The sequence below is a fragment of the Oncorhynchus mykiss genome, chromosome 6 (assembly GCF_057628025.1).
Source record: "Oncorhynchus mykiss isolate SJ-2025 chromosome 6, ASM5762802v1, whole genome shotgun sequence".
In the NCBI taxonomy this organism is placed as follows: domain Eukaryota; kingdom Metazoa; phylum Chordata; class Actinopteri; order Salmoniformes; family Salmonidae; genus Oncorhynchus; species Oncorhynchus mykiss.
The window spans coordinates 54,582,502-54,607,457 of record NC_143027.1 but is presented as its reverse complement, the minus strand read 5'-3'; the positions used below and the strand labels follow the sequence as shown (position 1 = coordinate 54,607,457).

The 24,956-nt window shown below is 41.5% G+C and overlaps 2 protein-coding genes across 5 annotated transcripts in view; both read left to right on the top strand.

Moving 5' to 3' along the window:
• si:ch211-288d18.1 (USP6 N-terminal-like protein) overlaps positions 1-20,161 on the top strand; it is a 46,044-nt gene extending 25,883 nt beyond the window's left edge. For all 4 annotated transcript variants that reach the window (XM_090238201.1, XM_021606818.3, XM_021606816.3 and 1 more), the window contains 8 exons: positions 6,640-6,749; positions 10,251-10,299; positions 10,511-10,631; positions 10,900-10,994; positions 11,458-11,523; positions 14,550-14,649; positions 15,211-15,363; positions 15,673-20,161. In XM_090238201.1, the coding sequence (XP_090094327.1) occupies positions 6,640-6,749; positions 10,251-10,299; positions 10,511-10,631; positions 10,900-10,994; positions 11,458-11,523; positions 14,550-14,649; positions 15,211-15,363; positions 15,673-16,445 (1,467 nt within the window). In that variant the 3' untranslated portion in view covers positions 16,446-20,161. The remainder of the gene's footprint in view (positions 1-6,639; positions 6,750-10,250; positions 10,300-10,510; positions 10,632-10,899; positions 10,995-11,457; positions 11,524-14,549; positions 14,650-15,210; positions 15,364-15,672) is intronic.
• Positions 20,162-20,801: 640 nt separating this feature from the next.
• The window catches only part of LOC110526159 (ankyrin repeat and BTB/POZ domain-containing protein 2-like), a 29,300-nt gene continuing 25,145 nt past the window's right edge, over positions 20,802-24,956 (top strand). Inside the window, exon 1 of the mRNA XM_021606815.3 lies at positions 20,802-21,925. Coding sequence (XP_021462490.3) covers positions 21,058-21,925 — 868 coding nt within the window. The 5' untranslated portion in view covers positions 20,802-21,057. The remainder of the gene's footprint in view (positions 21,926-24,956) is intronic.

The following is a 24,956-nucleotide window of genomic DNA, read 5'->3' as shown; positions in this document are numbered from 1 at the left end:
CTGCTACTTCAGGTCTCAGGAAAAGTGATGTCATTGTGCAAGGCTCTGCTATCAGAAACCAGGTTCACTACATGGTTAGAGTCAATGAAAAACAACCTATTCAACAATACTGAATACCCGGCCAGAGATAAATACCCTGTGATTCGTATGGTAATGGTATGATACAGTAATGTCCCTGTCTTCCCCCTACATTTGTACAAAGTGGGATTCAAGTTGATTTAGTTTTTTTTTAAATTGTCAACAATCTACACAAAATTATATGTAATGTCAAAGTAGTAATGGAACATAAAACACTAATATATTTTAAATTAGATAAGTATTCAATACATGTTAGAATCACCTTTGGCAGTGATTAGAGCTGTGAGTCTTTCTGGGCAAGTCTCTGTACAATTTTCTTCAAGCTCTGTCAGGTTTGTTGTTGATCATTGGTGTTCAGCTATTTTGATGTCTTGCCATAGATTTTCAAGCCGATTTAAGTCAAAACTGTAACTAGGCCACTCAGGAACATTCAATGTCGTATTGGTAAGTAACTGCAGTCTACATTTGGCATTGCGTTTTAGGTTATTGTCCTGCTGAAAGGTGGATTTGTCTGCCAGTGTCTGTTGGAAAGCAGACTGAACCAGGTTTTCCTCTAAGGCTTTGCCTGTGCTTAGCTCTATTCCGTTTATTTTTATCCAAAACAGAAAAATCCCTAGTCCTTTCCAATGACAAGCATACCCATAACATGATGCAGCCACCACCATGCTTGAAAATATGAAGTGGAACTCAGTGATGTGTTGTGTTGGATTGGCCCCAAACATACAATGGTTCTTAAAAATAAAATATATATTTATATTTCACTTTTATTTAACCAGGTAGGCCACTTGAGATCAAGTTCTCATTTACAACTGCAACCTGGCCAAGATAAAGCAAAGCAGTGTGACAAAAACAACAGCACAGAGTTACACATGGGATAAACAAACGTACAGTCAATAACACAATAGAAAAATCTGTATACAGTGTGTGCACATTAAGTAAGGAGGTAAGGCAAACAATAGTCATTACAATTTAGCAATTAACACTGGAGTGATAGATGTGCAGATAAGGATGTGCAAGTAGAAATACTGTTGTGCAAAGAGCAGAAAACTAAAACAAATATGGGATGAGGTAGGTAGTTTGTTGGATGGGCTATTTACAGATGGGCTGTGCACAGCTGCAGCAATCGGTAATGTAACGACTCTCATCATCAATGAAAGGAGTGTACCAAAGCGCAGCGTGGTGAGTGTTCATGATATTTATTTTAAAAAACACTCGAACAAAACAACAAATAGGAGAACGAAAGCGAACAGTTCTGTCAGGCAAACAAAACAGCTAGACAGCAAATAATCACCCACAAACACAGGTGGGAAAAAGGCTGCCTAGGTATGATTCCCAATCAGAGACAACGATAGGCAGCTGCCTCTGAGAACCACACCCGGCCAAAAACAAAGAAATAGAAAACATAGAAAACACAGAACATAGAATGCCCACCCCACATCACACCCTGACCTAACCAAATAGAGAAATAAAATGGCTCTCTAAGGTCAGGGCGTGACAGGTAAGCTGCTCTGACAGCTGATGCTTAAAGTTAGTGAGGGAGATGTAAGTCTCCAACTTCAGTGATTATTGCAATTCGTTCCAGTCATTGGCAGCAGAGAACAGAAGGAAATGTGGCCAAAGGAGGTGTTGGCTATGGGGATGACCTGTGAAATATACCTGCTGGAGCATGTGCTACAGGTGGTTGTTGCTATGGTGACCAGTGAGCTGAGATAAGGTGGAGCTTTACCTAGCAAAGACTTCAGACTGGAGATGCTTAATATGAGTCTGGAAGGAGAGTTTACAGTCTAGCCAGACACCTAGGTATTTATAGTTGTCCACATATTCTAAGTCAGAACCGTCCAGAGTAGTGATGCTAGTCGGGCGGGCAGGTGCGGGCAGCGATCGGTTGAAAAGCATGCATTTCGTTTTACTAGCATTTAAGAGCAGTTGAAGGCCACGGAAGGAGTGTTGTATGGCATTGAAGCTCGTTTGGAGATTTTTTAACACAGTGTCCAAAGAAGGGCCAGATATATACAGAATTGTGTCATCTGCGTAGAGGTGGATCAAAGAATCACCTGCAGCAAGAGCGACATCATTGATATATACAGAGAAAATGGTCAACCCGAGAATTGAACCATGTGGCACCCCCATAGAGGCTTCCAGAGGTCCGGACAACAGGCACTCCGATTTGACACACTGAACTCTATCTGAGAAGTAGTTAATGAACCAGGCGAGGCAGTCATTTGAGAAACCAAGGCTGTTTAGTCTGCCGATAGATTACTGTGATTGACAGAGTCGAAAACCTTGGCCAGGTCGATGAAGACGGCTGCACAGTACTGTCTTTTATCGATGGCGGTTATGATATCGTTTAGGAACTTGAGCTTGGCTGAGGTACACCCGTGACCAGCTCGGAAACCGGATTGCATAGCGGAGAAGGTACAGCGGGATTTGAAATGGTGATCTGTTTGTTCACTTGGCTTTCAAAGACTTTAGAAAGGCAGGGCAGGATGGATATAGGTCTAACAGTTTGGGTCTAGAGTGTCTCCCCCTTTGAACAGGGGGATGACCGCGGCCGCTTTCCAGTCTTTAGGGATCTCAGACGATAAGAAAAAGAGGTTGAACAGACTAGTAATAGGTGTTGCAACAATGGCGGTGGATAATTTTAAGAAGAGAGGGTCCAGATTGTCTAGCCCAGCTGATTTGTAGGGATCCATATTTTGCAGCTCTATCAGAACATCAGCTGTCTGGATTTGGATTTGGATTTTCTTTCTAGTTGCGTCATACTGCAGCACACTTTGCGGGCTGCAGAATTCTACACGTTATTGAATTGTCAGCCATTGTTACCATTAATGCTAGTTAGTGCTAGTTTGACCACCAGAGTGCATCTTTGAGAAGCATTTGATAGCCTTCAATATTGGCTGTACGAGAGAATTTAAAACCTTTTTTTGCAAGAACATAGTGAATAGGATTGATTTTAAGAAATGTAGCTTAATTCATTTGATTAATATTATGGTGTTTCTATTCCAAGAAAAACAAACAATCTCATTGATTTATCAAGACCAGTTCCTATGCTTTTCTCAGAGCAGCGAGAAACTGTGCTGAAATAGTTAACCACAGCAAGTAGGCTATTGCTTCAAATCCTATTGCTTCTAACTTCAATATGTTTTTTAAATAAATAAGACCTACACCACTTTTAAAAGCACATTAGTCAACACTAGTGAGACTCATGTCGCCTACAGTAGGCCTACAGTATAATTAGATTTAGAGAATTGGAGGATTCTAAATTAAAATCTATGGGGCATTTTTCATTAGGGCAAATCTGATCTGTGAGAATATCTAAGGGGCTTTTATATCATTCTAAATGAATCAATAATAATAATAATCGCTTTGTTTAAAAAAAATATATATATTTTGGAGATTTATTTTTCAACTAACCTAAAGTGAGCGAGAAAAAGGCCATTCTTGAACATGGGGTGAGACATTCTTACTAATTTTTAAATAAAGCCAGTTTGTTATTTAGAATGATTTATTTCTGTTCTTAGAGGGAGAGAAACCAAAAGCCCACCATCACCTCATGGGTCTCCCGGTCGCGGCCGATACGGGTATCCAACCAGCATCCGTAGCGGTCCAAGTGTCTTGGATCGCTACGCCACTCGGGAGGCCCCATCCACAAAGTTTTTTATGCTGATCAATTGCCTTGTACAAAGTATCAAAATACAGAAAGTTATTGGCAAGTGTCTATTATCCTGCTAACAGCCCATAATGGGCTATTATAATACATGGTGTCCAGGTCAGGATAATCAAAATATTTCTTTATTAAATATTATCAGAAAGAATGTTAGTACTTAATTATATTGATCCAAAGCCATGAATGAGTGACTTGCTCAGCTTTATGTAGGTGCTGAGGTTATATGTGTCACGTTCTGACCTTAGATCTTTTGTTATACTGTATCTTTGTTTTAGTATGGTCAGGGCGTGAGTTGTCTATGTTTGTTTTTCTATGAGTTGGTATTTCTGTGTTTGGCCTGGTATGGTTCTCAATGAGAGGCAGCTGTCAACCGTTGTCCCTGATTGAGAACCATACTGAGGCAGCCTGTTTTCACTCTTGATTTGTGGGTAATTATTTTTCCGTTTCAGTGTTTGCACCATTTGGGACTATTTTTGTTTTAATTTTGATTCTCTTGTTCTTTTGTAGTTTGTATTCATTTTCCATTAAATCACATTATGGATACATACCACATTTTGGTCCTCCGATCCTTCCTACTACTCCTCCTCCTCCTCCTCAGAGGAGGAGGAAGAAGAAACCCGTTACAATATGACTGAGCCATCAACTTGATTATTTAGCAGACATCACATATATCTTAAGAATATGTAACTGTTTTCTTCCTGGGAAGGAGAGGCGGACCAAAATGCAGCGTGGTTATTTATAAACATCTTTAATGAAAGATGAAACCGTGAACACTATACAAAATAAGAAAACGTGGAAAAAACCGAAACAGTCCTAACTGGTGCAAAACACAGAGACAGGAAAAATCACCCACAAGATACCTAAAGAATATGGCTGCCTAAATATGGTTCCCAAGACAACGATAAACACCTGCCTCTGATTGAGAACCACTCCAGGCAACCATAGACTTACCTAGAACACTCAACTGAACACAACCCCATAGACTACAAAACCCCTAGACAAAACAAGACACATAGATCACCCATGTCACACCCTGGCCTAACCAACATAATAAAGAAAAAACAGAATACTAAGGCCAGGGCGTGACAGAATATAATTGAACATTTTCGTTTGTCTAGAATAAAAACCTTTGTGTAACAACAGTTTTAGTAAGTAATACTGACGAGTAGAAATAAAAAAATATGTGTATTTTTCAGGGTGTGCGCATGAAGGACAGAGGAATATAAATTCTTACACTATTGTTCTAAATTCAATCACCTTTATCCTCATCATTCAGTGAATTGAAATTCAATTTTGAAGTCGTGCACAATTATCAGTTCCTATTTGGTTTATGTCGCCCATTCATTGTCAGGTAGAGACACATTAGGCCTTTGAACCCAAAAACATAATCAGTGCTCTAACTCCCCCTTGCTGTGGTCTGGAGCAATGAAGCAGTGACGCAGGGTAACGTACTAAACCATAAATTACCTTTAAATCCCGGAGCATAATCTCAAAACCTTTAGTTGAGCAACCACTGCAATGCTTTGTGTTCAGGACAAAAACTTCATTTCTTTTCCATATTCTTTGCAGTATTACTTTAGTTCCTTATTGCAAACAGAATGCATGTTTTGGTATATTTTTATTCTGTACAGGCTTCCTTCTTTTCACTCTGTCATTTAGCTTGGTGTTGTGCAGTAACTACAATGTTGGTTATCTATCCTCAGTTTTCTCCTATCATAGCCATTTAACTCTGTAACTGGTTTAAAACCACTATTGGCCCCATGGTGAAATCCCTGAGCTGTTTCCTTCCTCTCCGTCAACTAAGTTAAAAGGGACGCCTGTATCTTTGTAGTGACTGGGTGTATTGATACACCATACTGTACATAGTGTAATTAATCATTTCAACATGCTCAAAGGGATATTCAATGTCTGCTTCTTTTTGTTTTACCCATCTACCAGTAGCTCACTTTCTTTGCGAGGCATTGGAAAACATCCCTGGTGTTTGTAGTTGAATTTGTGTTTGACTATCCCAAAGGTTGGGTTAGTCATGAAAACAATCATGTTAAACACAATTATTGCATACAGAGTTAGTCCATGCATCTTGTTATCTGACTTTTTAAGCACATTATTACTCCCGGAGTAATTTAGGCTTCACAAAGGGGTTGAATACTTATTGACTCAAGACATTTTCAGCTTTTTTTTTTTTTTTATACATTTCTAAAATCATAATTCCACTTTGACATTATGGGGTATTGTGTGCAGATCAGTGACACAAAATAATACTGTAATCCCTTTTAACTTCAGGCTGTAACACAGCAAAATGTGCAAAAAGTCAAGGGGTGTGCATACTTTCTGAAGGCACTAAGACATACAGTACGTGAACATACGTAGGAGTGTTCTGATCTTCCCCCACATATTGCAGCCAGAAGCCAGAGTGCTGAACACAAAATGATTGTCATGTTATACACCAAGACCATTTCATGTTTATAGCACCATTACTTTTCACAACTACCCCAACTTCCACCCACCCGTCGCTACATTCAGCAATATTAATAATAGTGACATTGTTTTTGATTGTTTGTTGGTTGCGGCTCCAAAAAGAGAGAGGATTATGTTACTGTATGTGAGATGAAAACAGGCAGATGGTGTTGACATGGAGTTACAAAGATCACACACACATCACACAATAACAGAGGTTTTACTGACAGGGGATTATGGCTTTTGATATTAAGGCAATATAAAAAGATGTTGCCTAAATACTATAGAATCTATGATTTTGAAAAAAGATATATATTATTATTTATTTTTTTGCATTAATCATGTGTACTGTTGCAGTTCATTTCTTTCTAATACGCTTTTGAAGTGTGCAAGGGATTTAGAAAATGTATATATTGTTTTAATGACATTTTTTTCAGAGGATGAAGGAACAGGCCAGAATGTTCTCCCAGGAAATCAAACAGATCGATCTGGACGTGAACAGGACGTTTAGAAACCACATCATGTTCATGGATCGATTCGGATTCAAGTAAGTCAGCAGACGTATATTCTACGGTAAGGGCGGGTGTTCGTGTATGTCTTAGTGCTGATCTAGGATCAGATCCCCCAGTCTATTATATATTAGAGTGGCTGCGGTTTTGGATTTTCTGGAACCCGTGTTGCTATTGGTAGGTAGATGTTTACGTAGCTGCTGCCTGCTTTGCTGCCTGCTCTGCTGCCTGTTCTGCTGCCTGTTCTGCTGCCTGCTCTGCTGCCTGCTCTGCTGCCTGTTCTGCTGCCTGTTCTGCTGCCTGCTCTGCTGCCTGCTCTGCTGCCTTCGTAGCTCCGCTGCTGCTTCCCCCTCATTTACATGGAGGGTGAACCTTCATGTTGTACACAAAAGACATGATCGACACGTTCGTAAAAACTGTGTTGTCTGTTGTAACAGTATTACAAACATAAGCACAGCACAAAAGCAGTCTATTTCATGTTATTAGGCAAGTACACCACGTGACCAAAAGTATGTGGAGACCTGCTCGTCGAACATCTCATTCCGAAAGCATGGGCATTTATATGGAGTTGGTCAACCCGTTGCTGCTATAACAGCCTTCACTCTTCTGAGAAGGCTTTCCACTCAGCCACAAAAGCATTAGTTGGCACTATGCATTGTGGCGGGTAGCGTTCTTCATCCGTTGGACTGCCAGACGTTGAAACGTGATTCATCACTCCAGAGAACGCGTTTCCACTGCTCCAGAGTCCAATGGTGGCGAGCTTTACACCACTTCAGCAAACGCTTGGCATTGCGCATGGTGATCTTAGGCTTGTGTGCGGATGCTCGGGCATGGAAACCCAATTCATGAAGCTCCCGACGAACAGTTGTTATGCTGACATTGCTTCCAGGGGCAATTTGGAACTCAGTTGTGAGTGCTGCAACCGAGGACAGACTATTTTTACGCGTGATGCTTTTCAGCACTCGGCAGTTCCATTCTGTGAGCTTGTGTAGCCTACCACTTCGCAGCTGATCCGTTGTTGCTCCTAGACATTTCCACTTTACAATAACAGCACATCTAGTTGACCAGGGCAGCTCTAGCAGGGCAGAAATGTGATGAACTGACTTGTTGGAAAGGTGGCATGCTGTGACGGTGCCACATTAAAAGTCACTGAGTTCATCTGTAAGGTCATTCTACTGCCAATGTTTGTCATTTAGGAGATTGCATGGCTGTGTGTTCGATTTTATACACCTGTCAGCAACGGGTGTGGCTGAAAAAGCCGAATCCACTAATTTGAAGGGGTGTCCACATACTTTGGATACATAATGTGTATATATAGCACAAGCAAGACAGGCAGTCAATACAGCGATTATTTTCTCATCATTGCAAACATTGGCTAGTTTTTTTCCATCAACTCTCACCACGATTAGTAGGCAGTCTAAAGCAGTAGTTAAGTGCAATACCATTGGAAATTAATGTTGAAAGTTACATTTATATTCCTAAATCTTGATGCGGTCACTGCTTCCTGTTGACAAGACAGATTGATAAGTAGCCCAATGTCAAAACACAGTTTTAAAGTGCCCAAATCAAAATGCAGAAACAGTTTGTGATATATTGAAACCTAAACATAACATGTAGTATCTACACATACATGTGCAACAGTAGTAATCATATTACTTTTATTTTGTAAAACAAGCACCTTGTAAACTGCACATGCACCAAAAACCCTGTTTTAAAACTGGATTTAAAAAAACACATTGAAACTGGATATGTTTACATCACTGGTTAGAGGACAATGCAGAACACAATCAGCTTCATTTGTGACTTTTAGATTTTGATACAGGGGTCACCAAAATACAAATAAAAACGCAACTCTGTTTTGGCAATCACTCCTATCGATTATCACATTGAAATCGATTGCGCTAGAGGGCGAGCTGAGGTTGCGAGTCCTGTTAAACTAACACAGCTCAAAAAAACACACGGAATCTGGAAATAATGTGTACATCACTGGTTAGAGCAGAATTTGTAGAAGACGGCTAAGCTACATTTTGAAGTGTTGCATTTTGATTCAAGTGGGTCGCTAACATGATAAGTGTGAAGCAACACTTTTTTTTTTTATGAATCACTTCCATGGAGATCACACTGAAATCAATAGAACAGGGACAAACCGTTTGGGGTGTAGAGCTGTTTAAACGAAGACGATGCAAAGGCCACACGGAAACTTGGAATAACCTATACATGCTGTGAAACTGTATTTTGGAAAGAAGGATGTTAATTTCGGGAGGCTGCCATCGTGGAAAAGGGAACAAACCACTTTTCTGTTAGATAATTTCAACGAATCACGACCCGCCGTAGGTTATCAACGGTTGGCTGCTATTTTATGTGATAGTTTGACTGTCAAGTCCGTGTATTGGTGCGTGGCCAGCGACTTTTATTAAGAGACCCCCCCCCCCCCGAATTATCCACTGCCATTTGAGGTATCAAATGATAGCTGCGTTCTAGGTCCTGCGGCCCACAGCGTGTATGACAAAGTCAACAGTACAAAACCAACGATATGTGACATTGTGTTGATTATAAACCTTTATACTAACTATCATCAATCTGAGGTAAAAAAGGATGTGTAATTCCCCCCCCCCCCCCCCCCCACACACACACACAAAAGGGATTAATAGTCTCAATTGCTTTACTGACGATAATGCAATATTAAACTAAATCAGATGTTCAGATCTACAAATGTTTGACGTTTAACATTAGTTACAGAGGGTACCCATTGAAAGTCCAGCATAGATGAACAGCCGACATGTTGATGATGCAATTTACTTTCAAAGGTCAAAGGTAATGCAGTTGCGTGGGAGTGCGCAGTGCTTCTCAAATGTAAAATGTGTGCGTTCCCCACACTCTTGTCCTAACAAGAATGTACTCAAGAGAATGCCCTTGGAGTATGCATATCGAGAAACACCCACAGACACGCAGTCTAATTAGCAATTTAATGTTATTTTTTCATCATCATTCCGAACAAATAAAATAAAATGTTATTTGTCACGTGCTTTGCAAACAACAGGTGTAGACTAACAGTGAAATGCTTAATTAAGGAATCCTTCCCAACAATGTAGAGAGAAAGATAAAAACAATTATAGAAATACATTTTAACACAAGGAATAAATACACAACTTATTAGTAAATAGACAGCTACAAAAAATATAGATGAAAATTGTCTTGGTAAATAGTAAGGTCTGCAGCTTATCATGAGATATTTTAAACTCAGGCGAGCAAAAACTCAGGACCTCCTTAATATTAGAGATCGTGCACCAGCTGTTGTTAACAAAGAGACACACCCCTCCCCCCTCATCTTTTCAGTTAATTGATTTAAATCACAAAGTTCATCTGCCTTTACTGTGGTGCAGGAAAATTCTCAGCAACAAAAGAATGATCAAATTCAGATCCTACATATGTATAGCATAATAAGGTATGAAGTGAATGTTGCCTGAACCATGGCAATTACCCCTCTCTGTCTCTGAATGACTGACCTCTCTCTCTCTCTCCTCTCTGTGTCTACACAGACAGCAGTCTTTATTTCATGTCCTGTCTGCCTATTCAGTCTACAACACGGTGAGTTTGTGTTAGTCTTCCCTCAGTCATAAATAATGTCAATATTTACATGTTTGCATCAGGATTCAGCCCAATGTTCAGCAATGAACTGCTTTGTAACACTAAAACTAGTGGCAACTGAGCTGTCTCTAACTTGATGGAGTCAAAAGCTACATCAGGACAAATGTAGCCTGGTGAGCAATGTGACATAGTTTGACCTCTGACCCTATAGGAGGTGAGCTACTGCCAGGGCATGAGCCAGGTCGCCGCCTTGCTGCTGATGTACATGAACGAGGAAGACGCCTTCTGGGCCCTGTCACAGCTACTGACCAATCAGAAGCATGCCATGCACGGTGAGCTGACCAATAAGATATCCCGTAAACATTGATTCAACCGAACAGATATGTCATGCATTGTGGTCCGACCAATCAATAATAGGAATCAGCTACATTACCAGTGGAATAATATATGAATATGTAATACAATCTTAATAAAGACATGGAATTACAGTTATTGACCAGTAAGTACATTCTGTTATGGAGTTCTAGCCACAAGAGTTATCTGTGTGCTTACACAAGGTAATGAAGCAGTCTAACCATACACTCTCCGTCTCCCTCTAAGGTTTCTTCATTCCTGGGTTTCCCAAACTGCAGCGCTTCCAGGCGCACCACGATCAGATTCTCTCCAAACTCATCCCCAAGCTGAAGAAACATCTGGTTAGATCACTGTTTTTAGAAAATATTTTTGTAATTTTTTTTATCCATCCATCCATCATCCCCCCCCCCCCCCCCCCCTCTTCAGAGGACACATATCTTGTTTGTTTTTTACAGCTTTTCTGCTACATATACCTGTACATACATTGTACATACACATTTTTCATACACATTTTACATAGATCATTGTTTAGGTTGCCTTCACACACACAACCACATACATGCATACACACACACACGCACATACATACATGTGCACACACACATTGCGTAATGGCATTATTATGTTTCATAATAGTGAGGTTATTACAATATTTGCACATAGTTACATTGAAATGTGTGTTACTGTGTAGAACTGTCCATCTTTCTTTCTACCCTTCCCTCTCTTTCTCCCTCTTTTTTTCTCTTTCCATCCCATCTCTCTTTTTCTCTCTCCCTCCATCCCTCTCTCCCTCTGTCTCTCTAGGACAGGGAACAGATGTCCTGTGGGATCTACAGCACTAAATGGTTCCTGCAGTGTTTCATTGACAGGGTGAGAGAAAGTGTGTTTTAAAGGACCGGTGCCATTTTTAGCTGATTTAAATAATTATTCATTTTTATTGACCCGTGACAAACAAGAACTCCTCTCCTTAAAGGTACAATCTGGGATCTGGGGTTGTTGACCAACGATTGCCATATGTGAACGACCACCTTGATTCGGTCTTTTGTAGCAAAATTTGCAATTGTGTTTTTTACATTGGATAAAAGCAGAGACACAGAGCTACAAAATGGTTTATCATACAATGCATTTGAGGAACAATGGGAAAGTAATTTGGTTTGAAAGTTTAACCTCACTTTTGAGAAAATGTCCTTTGAATGTGTTGGTACCTGCTGGAGAGCTCTTATGTGTCTACACCCATTCAGCATCATTCACACCCTCTTAAACTTTAGCCCCCACCCAAACTCTGACCATTTTACTCGCCCTAATCAGGCTGTTTTCATGATATCCAGAGCGTTGGTGACTGTAACTGTGCTGCTGGCAACAATTGAATTACGCTTTTTTTGCCGACATTTACTGACACCGGCCATATTCAACGGGTGTTGAGCGTTCGTAAATTCATCAGTTATTCTGGCACACTCAGACGAGAGGGCTCGGAAATCAGAAGTAGATGGCCAGACTGAATTTACGAACACACCCAAAATGGTTACTTCATAGTGGAATCTTTTGATAAGACATGTATCTAGCTAGCTAGCTAAACAATTAACCGCAATCACAACTCATGACGTTATCAAATCAAATCAAATCGAATTTTATTTGTCACATACACATGGTTAGCAGATGTTAATGCGAGTGTAGCGAAATGCTTGTGCTTCTAGTTCCGACAATGCAGTAATAACAAGTAATCTAACAATTCCAAAACTACTGTCTTGTACACAGTGTAAGGGGATAAAGAATATGTACATAAGGATATATGAATGAGTGATGGTACAGAGCAGCATAGGCAAGATACAGTAGATGGTATCGAGTACAGTATGTACAAATGAGATGAGTGTGTAAACAAAGTGGCATAGTTTAAAGTGGCTAGTGATACATGTATTACATAAGGATACAGTCGATGATATAGAGTACAGTATATACGTATGCATATGAGATGAATAATGTAGGGTAAGTAACATTATATAAGGTAGCATTGTTTAAAGTGGCTAGTGATATATTTACATCATTTCCCATCAATTCCCATTATTAAAGTGGCTGGAGTTGAGTCAGTGTCAGTGTGTTATTACACTGCATGAATCTGCAGGTAGCTAACCAACAGTTGTCGCAGTGACATTCTATTGAAATGGATACTTACATAGTGGAGTATTTTGTTAAGACAAGTAGCTAGCTAAATAATGAACCATAATTCCAACTCATGACATTTCTACCCTGCATAAATCTGAAGGTAGCTAGCCAACATCTATCAACAGTTGTCGCACTGACATTCTTTTGAAATGGATACTTGCATAGTGGAGTCTTTTGTTAAGACATGTAACTACCATGCATGACATTGTTAAGACCTGTAGCTAGCTAAACAATTAACCATAATCACATCTCATGACGTTATTACCCTGCATGAATCTGCCAGTAGCTAACCAACAGTTGTCGCAGTGACATTCTATTGAAATGGATACTTGCATAGAGAAGTCTTTTGTAAAGACATGTCGCTAGCTAGCTAGCTAAACAATGAACCATAATCCCAACTCATGACGTTACTACCCTGCATGAATCTGCAGGTAGCTAACCAATATCTGAGAATGTAGCTAGCTAGACTATCTTACCCGTATACATCATTCATGAATGGGACACGTCTCCTGTCAGATGCCATGGTTACCCTTAGTTTGAAGATGTAATACGAAGACAGGTGTTTTTCTCCATCTCCTTAGCTATCATACTCAAATTCCACTTATTTCAAAACTCGGTCCTCCAGAAAGTGGAGAGCAACACTTATGCAGTTTTACTACGTGATACATAAAAACAAAAGTTGCGTTAGACAGGATTACTTAGACATACTGACCAGCTCAAATAGATAGAAGCGTACTCTATGGCAGACCAATCCAAACTCATCTCTCGGTATATCCAGCCCACTCATTATCTCAGCCAATCATGGCTAGCAGGAAGGTTGCTCGCTTTTTCTGTGGCTAAACCAACTAGGCTCGTAATTTTAAAATGTGTATTCGTATTTACAGATGGCATACAAGTTTGTTATTAAGGCACATAAAAGTTCACATGATTGAGAAGGCATTTCTGCAAAAAAAAACGCTTTTAGATTTAAAAAAAAAGTTTACGTTCAAACGGCTCTCCTGTGAAGTAGTGACCCGCGACATACCCCTAGTTTCCTGAAACGTGTCACATATTGTAACTTTTAGCAGAGGAGAAAGTAGTCAAAGAATTGATGCTCCGAGCCTCATATTCAACTGACAATAATAACTTAAAATAGCAGAATTGCAATTGTATTCATGGATGTTCATTCATTTCACAACTCTAAGCAGGATGAACTTATAAGGGAAAACTTATTTCAGCATTTATTAGCGTTGTTAACTATGTATAAAGGAAACATAACATAAGCATAATCACGAGGATTAATAACTACTCGGTGTACTCGACTCTGTTCATACACACAATCCTGTGGCTTTGGTGGTTTGGAGAGAGACATGCTGCTGTCAGCGCTTCTCAGTACCGCTGGGGCCCACCACAGAGATGGGGCTGTGTTTTAGGCTGGGCGCCACCAAGCCCCCCTCACTACCAATGGACTGGAGGCAGGGTGAAGGGAGTGAGAGAGGGAGAGAAAGAGTAAGATGAAGACAAACAAAGAATTTGCCTAGTAATCAATGATTATGTCATGGATCGATAATTGTAATTTGGGGATGATAACGCTTACAGATAGCAAAACAATCTTATTAATGTACAGTATGTGAACTCATTACTTGTGATATTGTGGTCTTTTTGGACACCACTGATTTTATGAACACTTTTACCACTTTGTGAATGGGAAATCATTTTTCTTGGAAGTCAGAGATCTTTTTTCCTTCTCCTCATAGACCCCGTTCACCCTGACTCTACGCTTGTGGGACATCTACATTCTGGAAGGAGAGAAACTTCTTACTGCCATGTCCTACACAATCCTTAGAATATTTAAGAGTAAGGAGTGCATCTACCTTTGACAAGTAGCCTTTTAGCTACTTTAGCCTATTAGCTACTCATTACGTAACCGTTTGCTAATACAATATTGCTCTCAGCTATGCATATTTGACTCCTGTCCTGTGTGTTGTCTGTGTTAGAGCAGTTCAAATCAATTTGTATTAGTCACATGTGCCGAATACAACAGTATTTTCACCTTACAGTGAAAAGCTTACTTACGAGCTCCTAACTGACAGTGCAGTTTAAAAAAATACGGATAAAAGTAACAAGTAATTAAAGAGGAGCTGAAAAAAATAACAATATATACAAGGCGGTGCCGGTACAGAGTCAATGTGCGGGGGCACCGGTCAGTTGAGGTAGTATGTACATGTAGGTAGAGTTAATTAAAGTGACTATGCACAGATGACAACAGAGAGTGGCAGTGGTGTGTGTGTGTGTGGGGGGGGGGGGGGGGGGTGATGTGAGTAGTGTGGGTAGCCATTTGACTAGATGTTCACCATTTGGGTAATAATGTCAATGATGTTGACTTCTTTCCTGTTTGCTGTATCTGTGTGTCAACAGAACGTCTCCTGAAGATGAATCTGGAGGACCTGAGAGAGTTTCTTCAGGAGAAGATCGCCCTGTCTTTCCTCAACAGCGATGATATCATCATCGATCAGCTGCAGGCCTCCATGGCGGAACTACGCAAGATGAAGCTGGACCTTCCACCCCCAGGTAACACACTGCTTAGCTGATTTATGTACTGTTTGACAAGGATAAGTCTGTAGGAAATGCAGAGACCTAACATCTCATGAGGGCTTTTCAATGAGCTCCCCCTTGTGGAGAGACATTAGGTCATATAATGACCATTTGATACTGGTTAGGTAGTTGTGGGATATTTTTGAAAGAGGGTACCCATAATTACAATTTAATATTTAAGCATAAAACAGGTAAACACCTACTTAACAACTGAAACAGAACTGTAAAGCAAAGCTTAGTTCCTATATTTACCTCAGTTTTAATGTTCCTGTGTTTTATTTCTAGCCAAGCCAGATGAGCTGCCACAGAAGGCCCTGGGTTTGGAGCTACCTGTTCTGCTCACCCCTCTCAAGCCCCCCAGGGGAGTCTCCCCTGACCAGGGATCCAAACGACCAGGAGCAGGGGGTCTGGGTCTCCACATCATCACCTACCAGCCAGACATCATCTCCCAAGACGACAGCCCTTCCAAGGAGGACAGGAAGGACAAGGAAGCTCTCAACATGGAGGAAGAGGATGAGGAGGAAGTATCTCTTCCATCTCCAGACCCCATTCTCATCCACACCATCCAGGCTCAAGTTACCCCCGATGGGCCTCCCCAGGCTGGGGCTGGGCCACCACCTTATGAGCCACCAGGGGGTAATGAGCCCAATGTTATGGGACAACCTGCCATTCTTATGGTACTCCACAAAGAAAAAAGTGTTGAGAGCTCCTCTGGTCCAGTGGCTTTACCAGAGACACAGGTCGTAGTTCAACAGGGTACAAACACACCTCCACAAAGCCCCATGGAGGAGTCGACCGTGACTGCCCCAGTTTCCCCTTCATCCCTTAGCCCTCCCCAGCCACCCTGCAGGGTCCCCCGGACTCAGTCAGCACCCTTAGCCCAGGCTTCCCAGCGGCCTACGGGCCTGGCCCAGAGTGAGAGCCGTTCAGTGGGGGAGAGGGCGGAGGATGGGTACCTGGCCAGGCTTCTGGAGCAGGCCATGGCTCTGCCTAAACACAGGGCCCAGACAGGAGAAAAAGGAGAGCCAGGAGACCCAGAATGGCCAGTTCGATTCTAGAGCACTACAATGCATTCTAAGTTCTAAGTTGTCTACACGACTGACATTGCAGAAACATAGTGTTATGTTGTAGGAGAAGCTGCCATAGTGGAGTGCCAAGGACAGTGCCACATTCTCTCCCATCATCGTGAAAGCATTACAGCTTACTTCATTTTAGTAGTTTTGTAATATTCTAACAATGGACATTATGTTTGCTTAGAGAGCCTTTGTAAAATATTTGTTAGTATAGTCTTATTTTACTATAGTTTTATTTTTGTATGTGGACACCTGCTTATCGAACATCTCATTCCAAAATCATGAGCATTAATATGGAGTTGGTCCCCCCTTTGCCTCCACTCTTCTGGGATGGATTTCCATTAGATGTTGGAACATTGCTGCCGGGACTTGCTTCCATTCAGCTACGAGCGTTAGTGAGGACGGGCACTGATATTTGGCGGTTAAGGCTGGCTCGCAGTCAACGTTCCAATTCATCCCAAAGGTGTTTGATGGGGTTGAGGTCAGGGCTCTGTGCAGGCCAGTCAAATTCTTCCACAACGATCTCGACAAACCATTTCTGTATGGACCTCGCTTTGCGCACGGGCATTGTGATGCTGAAACAGGAAAGGGCCTACCCCAAACTGTTGCCACAAAGTTGGAAGCACATAATCATCTAGAATGTCATTGTATGCTGTAGCGCTAAGGGGCATAGCCCGAACCATGAAAACCAGCCCCAGACCATTATTCCTCCTCCATCAAACTTTACAGTTGGCACTAGGCATTTGGGCAGGAAGCGTTCTCCTGGCATCCGCCAAAACCAGATTCGTCTGTCGGATTACCAGAAGGTGAAGCGTGATTCATCACTCCACTGCTACAGAGTGTTGGAAAGTTGGCATCCTATGACGGTGCCACGTTGAAAGTCACTGAGCTCTTCAATACAGGCCATTCTACTGCCAATGTTTGGCTATGGAGATTGCATGGCTGTGTGCTCGAATTTATATACCTGTCAGCAACTGGTGTGTCTAAAATAGCCAAATCCACTAAGTTAAAGGGGTGTCCACATACTTTTGGCCATTTAGTGTATCTTCGTTTCTAGAGCAAAAGGCTCAGTCTGTAATGACCTTTTAGATGGTGAGTTGTCCAAATCCGCGACAGGATAGAGTCCCAGCCTAACGTTATTATACCAGGGGTTCAGAACTTCAGAAGGCAGCAATGGGCCTCATCTCTTAGTCCATCATTTGAGGTCACTTGTGGCCAAATACCCAATATTTTAGGTGAAGTCCTAGTATAGATAGTATAGATGGATTTTGTACTGGTCATCCACAAAAAAACAAAACAAGCATAGGCGAAGGTAATTGGTTCTAATGTACAGTTGAAGTTGGAAGTTTACATACACTTAGGTTGAAACTCGTTTTTCAACCACCCCACAAATGTCTTGTTAACAAACTATTGTTTTGGCAAGTCGGTTAGGACATCTACTTTGTGCATGTAAACAATTGTTTACAGACAGATTATTTCAATTATAATTCACTGTATCACAATTCCAGTGGGTCAGAAGTTTACATACACTAAGCTGACTGTGCCTTTAAACAGCTTGGAAAATTCCAGAAAATGATGTCATGGCTTTAGAAGCTTCTGATAGGCTAATTGACAGGAGGTGTACCTGTGGATGTATTTCAAGGCCTACCTTCAAACTCAGTGCCTCTTTGCTTGACATCATGGGAAAATAAGCATAAATTGCCAAGACCTCAGAAAAAAAATTGTAGACCTCATGTCTGGTTCATCCTTGGGATCAATTTCCAAACGTCTGAAGATACCGCGTTCATCTGTGCAAACAATAGTATGCAAGTATAAACACCATGGGACCACGCAGCCGTCACACTGCTCAGGAAGGAAACGCGTTCTGTCTCCTAGAGGTGAACGTACTTTTGTGTGAAAAGTGCAAATCAATCCCAGAACAACAGCAAAGGACCTTGTGAAGAGGCTCGCAGAAACAGGTACAAAAGCATCTATATCCACAGTCCGAAATCGACATAACCTGAAGCCACTGCTCCAAAACCGCCATAAAAAAATCCAGATTACGGTTTGCAAGTACACATGGGGACAAAGATCATACTTTTTGTAGAAATGGCCTCTGGTCTGATAAAACAAAAATACTGTTTGGCCATAATGACCATCGTTATTAAAAGGGGGGATGCTTACAAGCTGGAGAACACCATCCCAACCGTGAAGCACAGGGGTGACAGCATCATGTTGTGGGAGTGCTTTGCTGCAGGAGGGACTGGTGCACTTCACAAAATATATGGCATTATGAGGAAGGAAAATTACATGGATATCTCATCTCAAGACATCAGTCAGGAAGTTAAAGCTTGGTTGCAAGTGGGTCTTCCAAATGGACAAAACCCCAAGCATACTTCCAAAGGTGTGGCAAAATGGCTTAAGGACTACAAAGTCAAGGTATTGGAGTGGCCATCACAAAGCCCTGACCTCAATCCCATAAGACATTTATGGGCAGAATTGAAAAGGCATGTGTGAGCAAGGAGGCCTACAAACCTGACTGTTACACCAGCTCTGTCAAGAGGAATGGGGCAACATTCACCCAACTTGTTGTGGGAAGTTTGTGGAAGGCTACCATAAACGTTTGACCCAAGTTAATAAACAATTTAAAGGCAATGCTACCAAATACTATTTGACTGTATGTAGATTTCTGACCCACTGGGAATGTGATGAAAGAAATAAAAGCTGAAATAAATAATTCTCTCTACTATTATTCTGACATTTCACATTCTTAAAATAAAGTGGTGATCCTAACTGACCTAAGACAGGGAATTTTTACATTTCAGGAATTGTGAAAAACTGAGTTTAAATGTATTTGGCTAAGGTGTATGTAAACTTCCGACTTCAACTGTATGTGACTTTGGGCTTAGATTTGTCATCTAGCAAGAATAATTCATATTTAAATCTCATTTTCTATACTTGGAATGTTTAAGCTTAAAATGAAAACATATTTTCTGTTATCATTGATCTAGCAAAAATGTATTTTCAGATTATTGGATCTTTGCTGTAATGTATTATAAAGCTTATTGGTAATTTGTATTTGTAAGAAAAGCAATATGTAGATATTTTGTAGTCATTGTGTTGTAGAATAAACACACTGAAGTTCTAAATACTGACTGTAGAGATTCTGTAGTAGTAAATAGCCTAATTATGATGTTGAAGTAGCCCTTAACATTTTTTCCAAATGGTTAGTGGTATATTGTACTTTAGCGCCACGTGATTTACTTACTTTGCTGACATCTAGTGGACATTTGGCGTATAGTGTTTCATTTGTCCACTGGCAGATGTTGGTTGGTTAAATGAATACAAAGTTTACTTAGGTTCCCTCAATTCATCATAAGCTAAACTATTATAATCATCACTCATAAACTTGTTGTTAGAAGCCCATTATTTATGTACCTTTAAAGAAATTGAAAGGTTATTTATAGACTAAGCTGTCTAGGTCTACAGCAATTTCAACGGTAATGTTTTGCACTTTGCTATTCATCCACAGGAAAACGGGCTAAGGGAGAAAGGTTTTGTGTGAATTCTACATTCATGTTTGTACATTGATATGCCTTAGTTGTAAGGTTTTTGACAGTCAAAGCAAAACAGACGTGGTTATGATTAGTGTATAATCTATGCAATGAACCCCTGAGACTGTTCAATAATGATTTGTCAAATACATGTTTTCTAAATTTTGATTGTTTGTGTCTTTCTTTGTCGAGAACCAAAATGTTACATCTGTTGTTGAGTAATATTTTCAAATCAACCTACATGAGAAAGTATTCTGGAGTATTTTATATTGCAGTGGTTCCCAAACCTTTTCAGTTACTGTACCACCAATTGAATTTTGCTCTGCCAGGAGAACCCCTGAAGTACCCCCTCATGTGCATTTTAGCAGGAAGTCTATGGTCTCATGAGTCTTCTCAAGTAAATCCAATGTGGATTCAGTGGTCCTAGTACCCCTGGTTGAGAACCTCTTTTTTAGTAGAAGAGAATTAACACATATTTTAAGACTAGTTTTCTCTGGTCAGGACTCCGGGCCCTACTGAAATACCTTGTTCTTCGCTATAACTAGGGTCTAGGGTTTTTCCTGGTCAGGACAGGTCAACTGATCAAGAAAAACTCAGTTCCCTAAGAATTAGTGCACTGTTTCATAATTTCCACACGATGGCGCTGTAGATCTGTATCTGTATGCTGTTATTGTAACAGGATACCACTCCTAGTTTGCATAGGTTTCATTTATCTGATTGGTTCTGACCTAAATTGGTTCAAAGGGCTCTCAAAGCCGATTGGCGCGCGCAAAGGGTAACTCTCATTGGTCTCACTCCTCTAACGTTTAATGGTAACATTAGAACCAGCAGAGCAGTGCATGTGCCCGTGGAGCTGCGACTGGCAGCAGGCGAGACTGCGTCCATGGACAAACATCGAAACTACTAGAGAAGTGATTGAATAGACTTATCTACAGTCATTTAACTACCTTAAACCATATATCTATACTTGGAGTGGAAACGTTCACGGGGTATATTTCTTGCAGTGCGTAAAAGTGACCTTCGAATATCTCAGAAAAGAAGCACGTCTCAAGAAAGCGACAATAATGTCAGGCACCTTCAGTCCCAAGATGACGAAAACCCTGGAAGATCTGAGTCTGGACTCGGGCTACGGAGCTGGGGACTCCTGCAAGTCCCTCAGCCTCTCCTCGTCCAGGTCCCGGCACTCCCACACCCACCCACACCGGGGGACCTGGTGGAACCAGATCAGCTCTCTGAGCAGTAGGAACGCCAGCTGGGACACAGTCAACACGGTGCTGCCTGAGGATCCAGAGGACATACTCTCCAAGTGTCCTCGTCTGCCGACGCTGGAAGAGGTCCCCTGGACCGACCAGGAGATTGCTGAAGTCCTGCGTAAAGTAGCAGGTGAGGAGATGGCTTTCTCCGGTGACGCAGTCAGCCGTCTCTCGCTGCTCTTACAGAGGGCTCTGGTTCGGATCTCCCGGGAGGCTCAGAGACTGAGTGAGCTACACCGGCGATGCACGCGCTTCGAAGTGCAGAGCGCCATTCGGCTGGTGCTGAGCTGGGGGCTGGCTGAGCGGTGCGTGGCTGGCACGGTGAGGGCCATTTCTCTGTACAGCATGAGCTCGGGCGAGACACTGCGTCAACGGGGCAAGTCCTCGCGCTGCGGGCTCAGCCTCCCGGTGGGACGGTTCTACAGGTGGATGGTGGATACGCGTGTGTCAGTGCGCGTGCATGAGCACGCAGCCATTTGCCTGGCCGCGTGCGTGGAGAGCCTTGTGGAGGAAGTGGTCGTGCGGGTGTTGATGATGGCAGAGGAGCGGGAGAGAGAGCGCAGGGGCACCTGTTGCCTGGTAAATATTGAGGTCCTGGACGGGGTCGTCAATGACGACGCGGAGCTGTGGGGAGTGATGCAGAACTACGAGCATCTGATATGCGGGAAAAATGCCAATGGTAAATGTGTGTGTGTGTGTGCGTGTATGCGTGCGCCCCAACCCTGATGACACAATATGTGAATCAATTATCACTTTCCCTCTGTCCATGCACTAAATACACACACCCCTTTCCAAGAATGATTTTCTTCTCCTATGACTGCGCACAATGGAATGGTTCTTCAGTGAACATGCATTCTGATAATTCTCTCTGGCAGCTTTTGGAAGTCTAGCAGAAAAAAATGTTGTAACCTCAGGGATTTAAAGGAACAAAACAAAAGTCCACTCAGGCAGAATATTCGAGAGAGAGAGAGAGAGGCCCTTCTAAAAAACGGACCCCACATATGAGAAGCATGCATGTGTGTGTTGTCAGTAGCAGTGCTTGGGTAAAATCACTCAGGAAGCCAAGCCAGGAAAGATAAGCCTATCTATGTGTTGCGATAATTGCAATGTTTGCTCTGTAACCTGTTAGTTCATATGCCTCGCGACTGTTATATAGAGGCCTAAGGTCAAGACAGTAAGAAGAGAACCACACCTTTGTTTCATCAAAACTGGAGAGCATATTGCATGTAACAAACAGTTATGTTGGTAAAGTACGCAAATGGCTAACTTGAGAAAATATAAAGATACCTTAATAGAAAATGTCTTTAAAAAAAGTGCGTCACCCAGTAAAATACTACTTGAGTAAAAGTCAAAAGTAAATGTAATTGCTAAGATATACTTAAGTATCAAAAGTAAAATTATAAATCATTTCAAATTCCTTATATTAAGCAAACCAGTCGGCACAATTATTATTTATTTTTTAAATTTACGGATTGCCAGGGGCACACTCCAATGCTCAGACATCATTTACAAACGAAGCATGTGTGTTTAGTCAGTCTGCCAGATCAGAGGCAGTAGGGATGACCAGGGATATTCTCTTTATGAGTGTTTGAATTGGACCCTTTTCCTGTCCTGCTAAGCATTCAAAATGTTGCCAATACTTTTGGGGGACAGGGAAAATGTATGATTCTTTTTAAAGAATGTAGTGAAGTAAAAGTTGTGAAAAATATAAATATGAATAGTAAAGTACAGATACCCGAAAAAATACCAAAGTATTTTTACTTAAGTACTTTATGCCACTGGTTACATAACCTACAGCATGGTCAATCAAGTTAATATTTCCATCAAAAAACATGTTGACTACCCTACTTGTAGAGAAACGCCAATGCCATCCTCCTCTCTTTCATGATGCCGAAACCGTCATACAGTACACACTTTTAGTTGTTGTTGTTCTGGGATACCTGGCTAAAATGCATGCTCGCTAGCCTAACTTCCTTTCGTTCATGGGCTTGTCCAAATCCCTTTCTCCATCCATGGCATATTTAGGAAAGGTCCAAATTTAGCTAGCAAGACCTGAGGACAACAACACAACGAGATGCAGCGATTCAAGTTTTTTTTCTGTCAATTACGTTTGACTTGATGTGATGCGATGTGACTGGTGTGAAGCCAAATCCAAAATGGCTTCCCTTTGCCACTTTTGTTTTATGCATCAAGACTATTCAAAGCTGAGCTCACTTAGTTTAGCTCAACGCTGATTGGCTATTATTGTATACTTTTTATCAAGGGAGGCCAAATGCTCGCTGGCTTCCCTTGCATTCAATGCTACGGGCAGCAACAATATCATACTCTTTTTGATCAGACAGCATCAGATAGATGCTGTCTGGTCAATGATGACTCTCTGAGGTCATTAAAGATCCCATGCCACTTATCGTAAGAGTAGGGGTGTTAACCCCGGTGTCCTGGCTAAATTCCCAATCTGGCCCTCAAACCATCAAGGTCTCCTAATAATCCCCAGTTTACAATTGGCTTATTCATCCCCCTCACCTCCCCTGTAACTATTCCCCAGGTCGTTGCTGTAAATGAGAACGTGTTCTCAGTCAACTTACCTGGTAAAATAACGGATAATTTTTTACAATTTTATTAAAAAGATGGGCAACACATACAGAGACAGAGGGGTGCTGTTCTGCTCGCTCAGATGCCTTCTCCATTGAGATACATTCAGCCTCTGGCGAACTGAAGCAAAATGATGGTACATTTTTTGGGGAAGCCTGGCTTCCCTTGTCATCCATGACTACATGCCACTGTGTGTGTTGTGTGTATGTTGATCAGAGCGCAAAGATTTATATTTCATTAGCCACAGTGACTAGGGTGTGCTTGTGTCCACAGAAAAACATTTGTAGACTCATTCTATAGAGAGAGAGAGTGAGTGAGAGAAAGAGAATTGTGTTCTGGTTTTGGGGTTGACTAATAATGTTGAGATAATCTAAATGTCACCCCTGTTCCCTCTCTTTGTATGTCCTTGAAGTCCCAGAGCTGGCTAAATGCCCTAACTGTTACAAATGGACTCCATGGAAAAGCAATCACAGTGATAAGTGGTGAGGTCACTGGTTTCCTAGTCACTGGTTTCCTAGTACTCAGAACCATAGACCTACGCTCTGCCACAAGTATGTCAAGGTTAAGGGGAAAGCCCCACAGAGCCCGACAGACAGGAAACAGTCATTAGGTGTAATATTGTAATGGAGGACTGGAAGTGGGAGATCTCCTAGGGTGCTGTGGTTAAGCCACAGTGTGTGTGTGTTTGCGTGCGTGCATGTGTGTGTGGCGGACTGAGAAACGAGGAGTTAAAGGAAGGAGCCATGGTTCACATCACCAGTCAGAACCCTAATTGGAGGCCAGTTAGGGGGTCCTGTTTTCCTAAACCAATCACACACACAGAATAGTCTCTTTTGTTTGTTCGGATAGAAATGTGGCTTTCCCATTTATACCATTGTATGTTATTGCACGGTACTCGATTACAGTGTTATTACTGTTTATATGTGTTCTACCTTTATCTGTACCTTCATCTGTACACAGTAGCCTCAGCTCACCCATCTTCCCATAGTGTGTTCTAATCAGAGGCGCAACTTTGCTTTTAAAAGTGGAGGGGACATAACCTGGCGGGGGGGTCTGGGGTCCTCCCTCAGAATTTTTTTGGCATCTAAAGCTAATTTTCTGCATTTCTACACAATCTA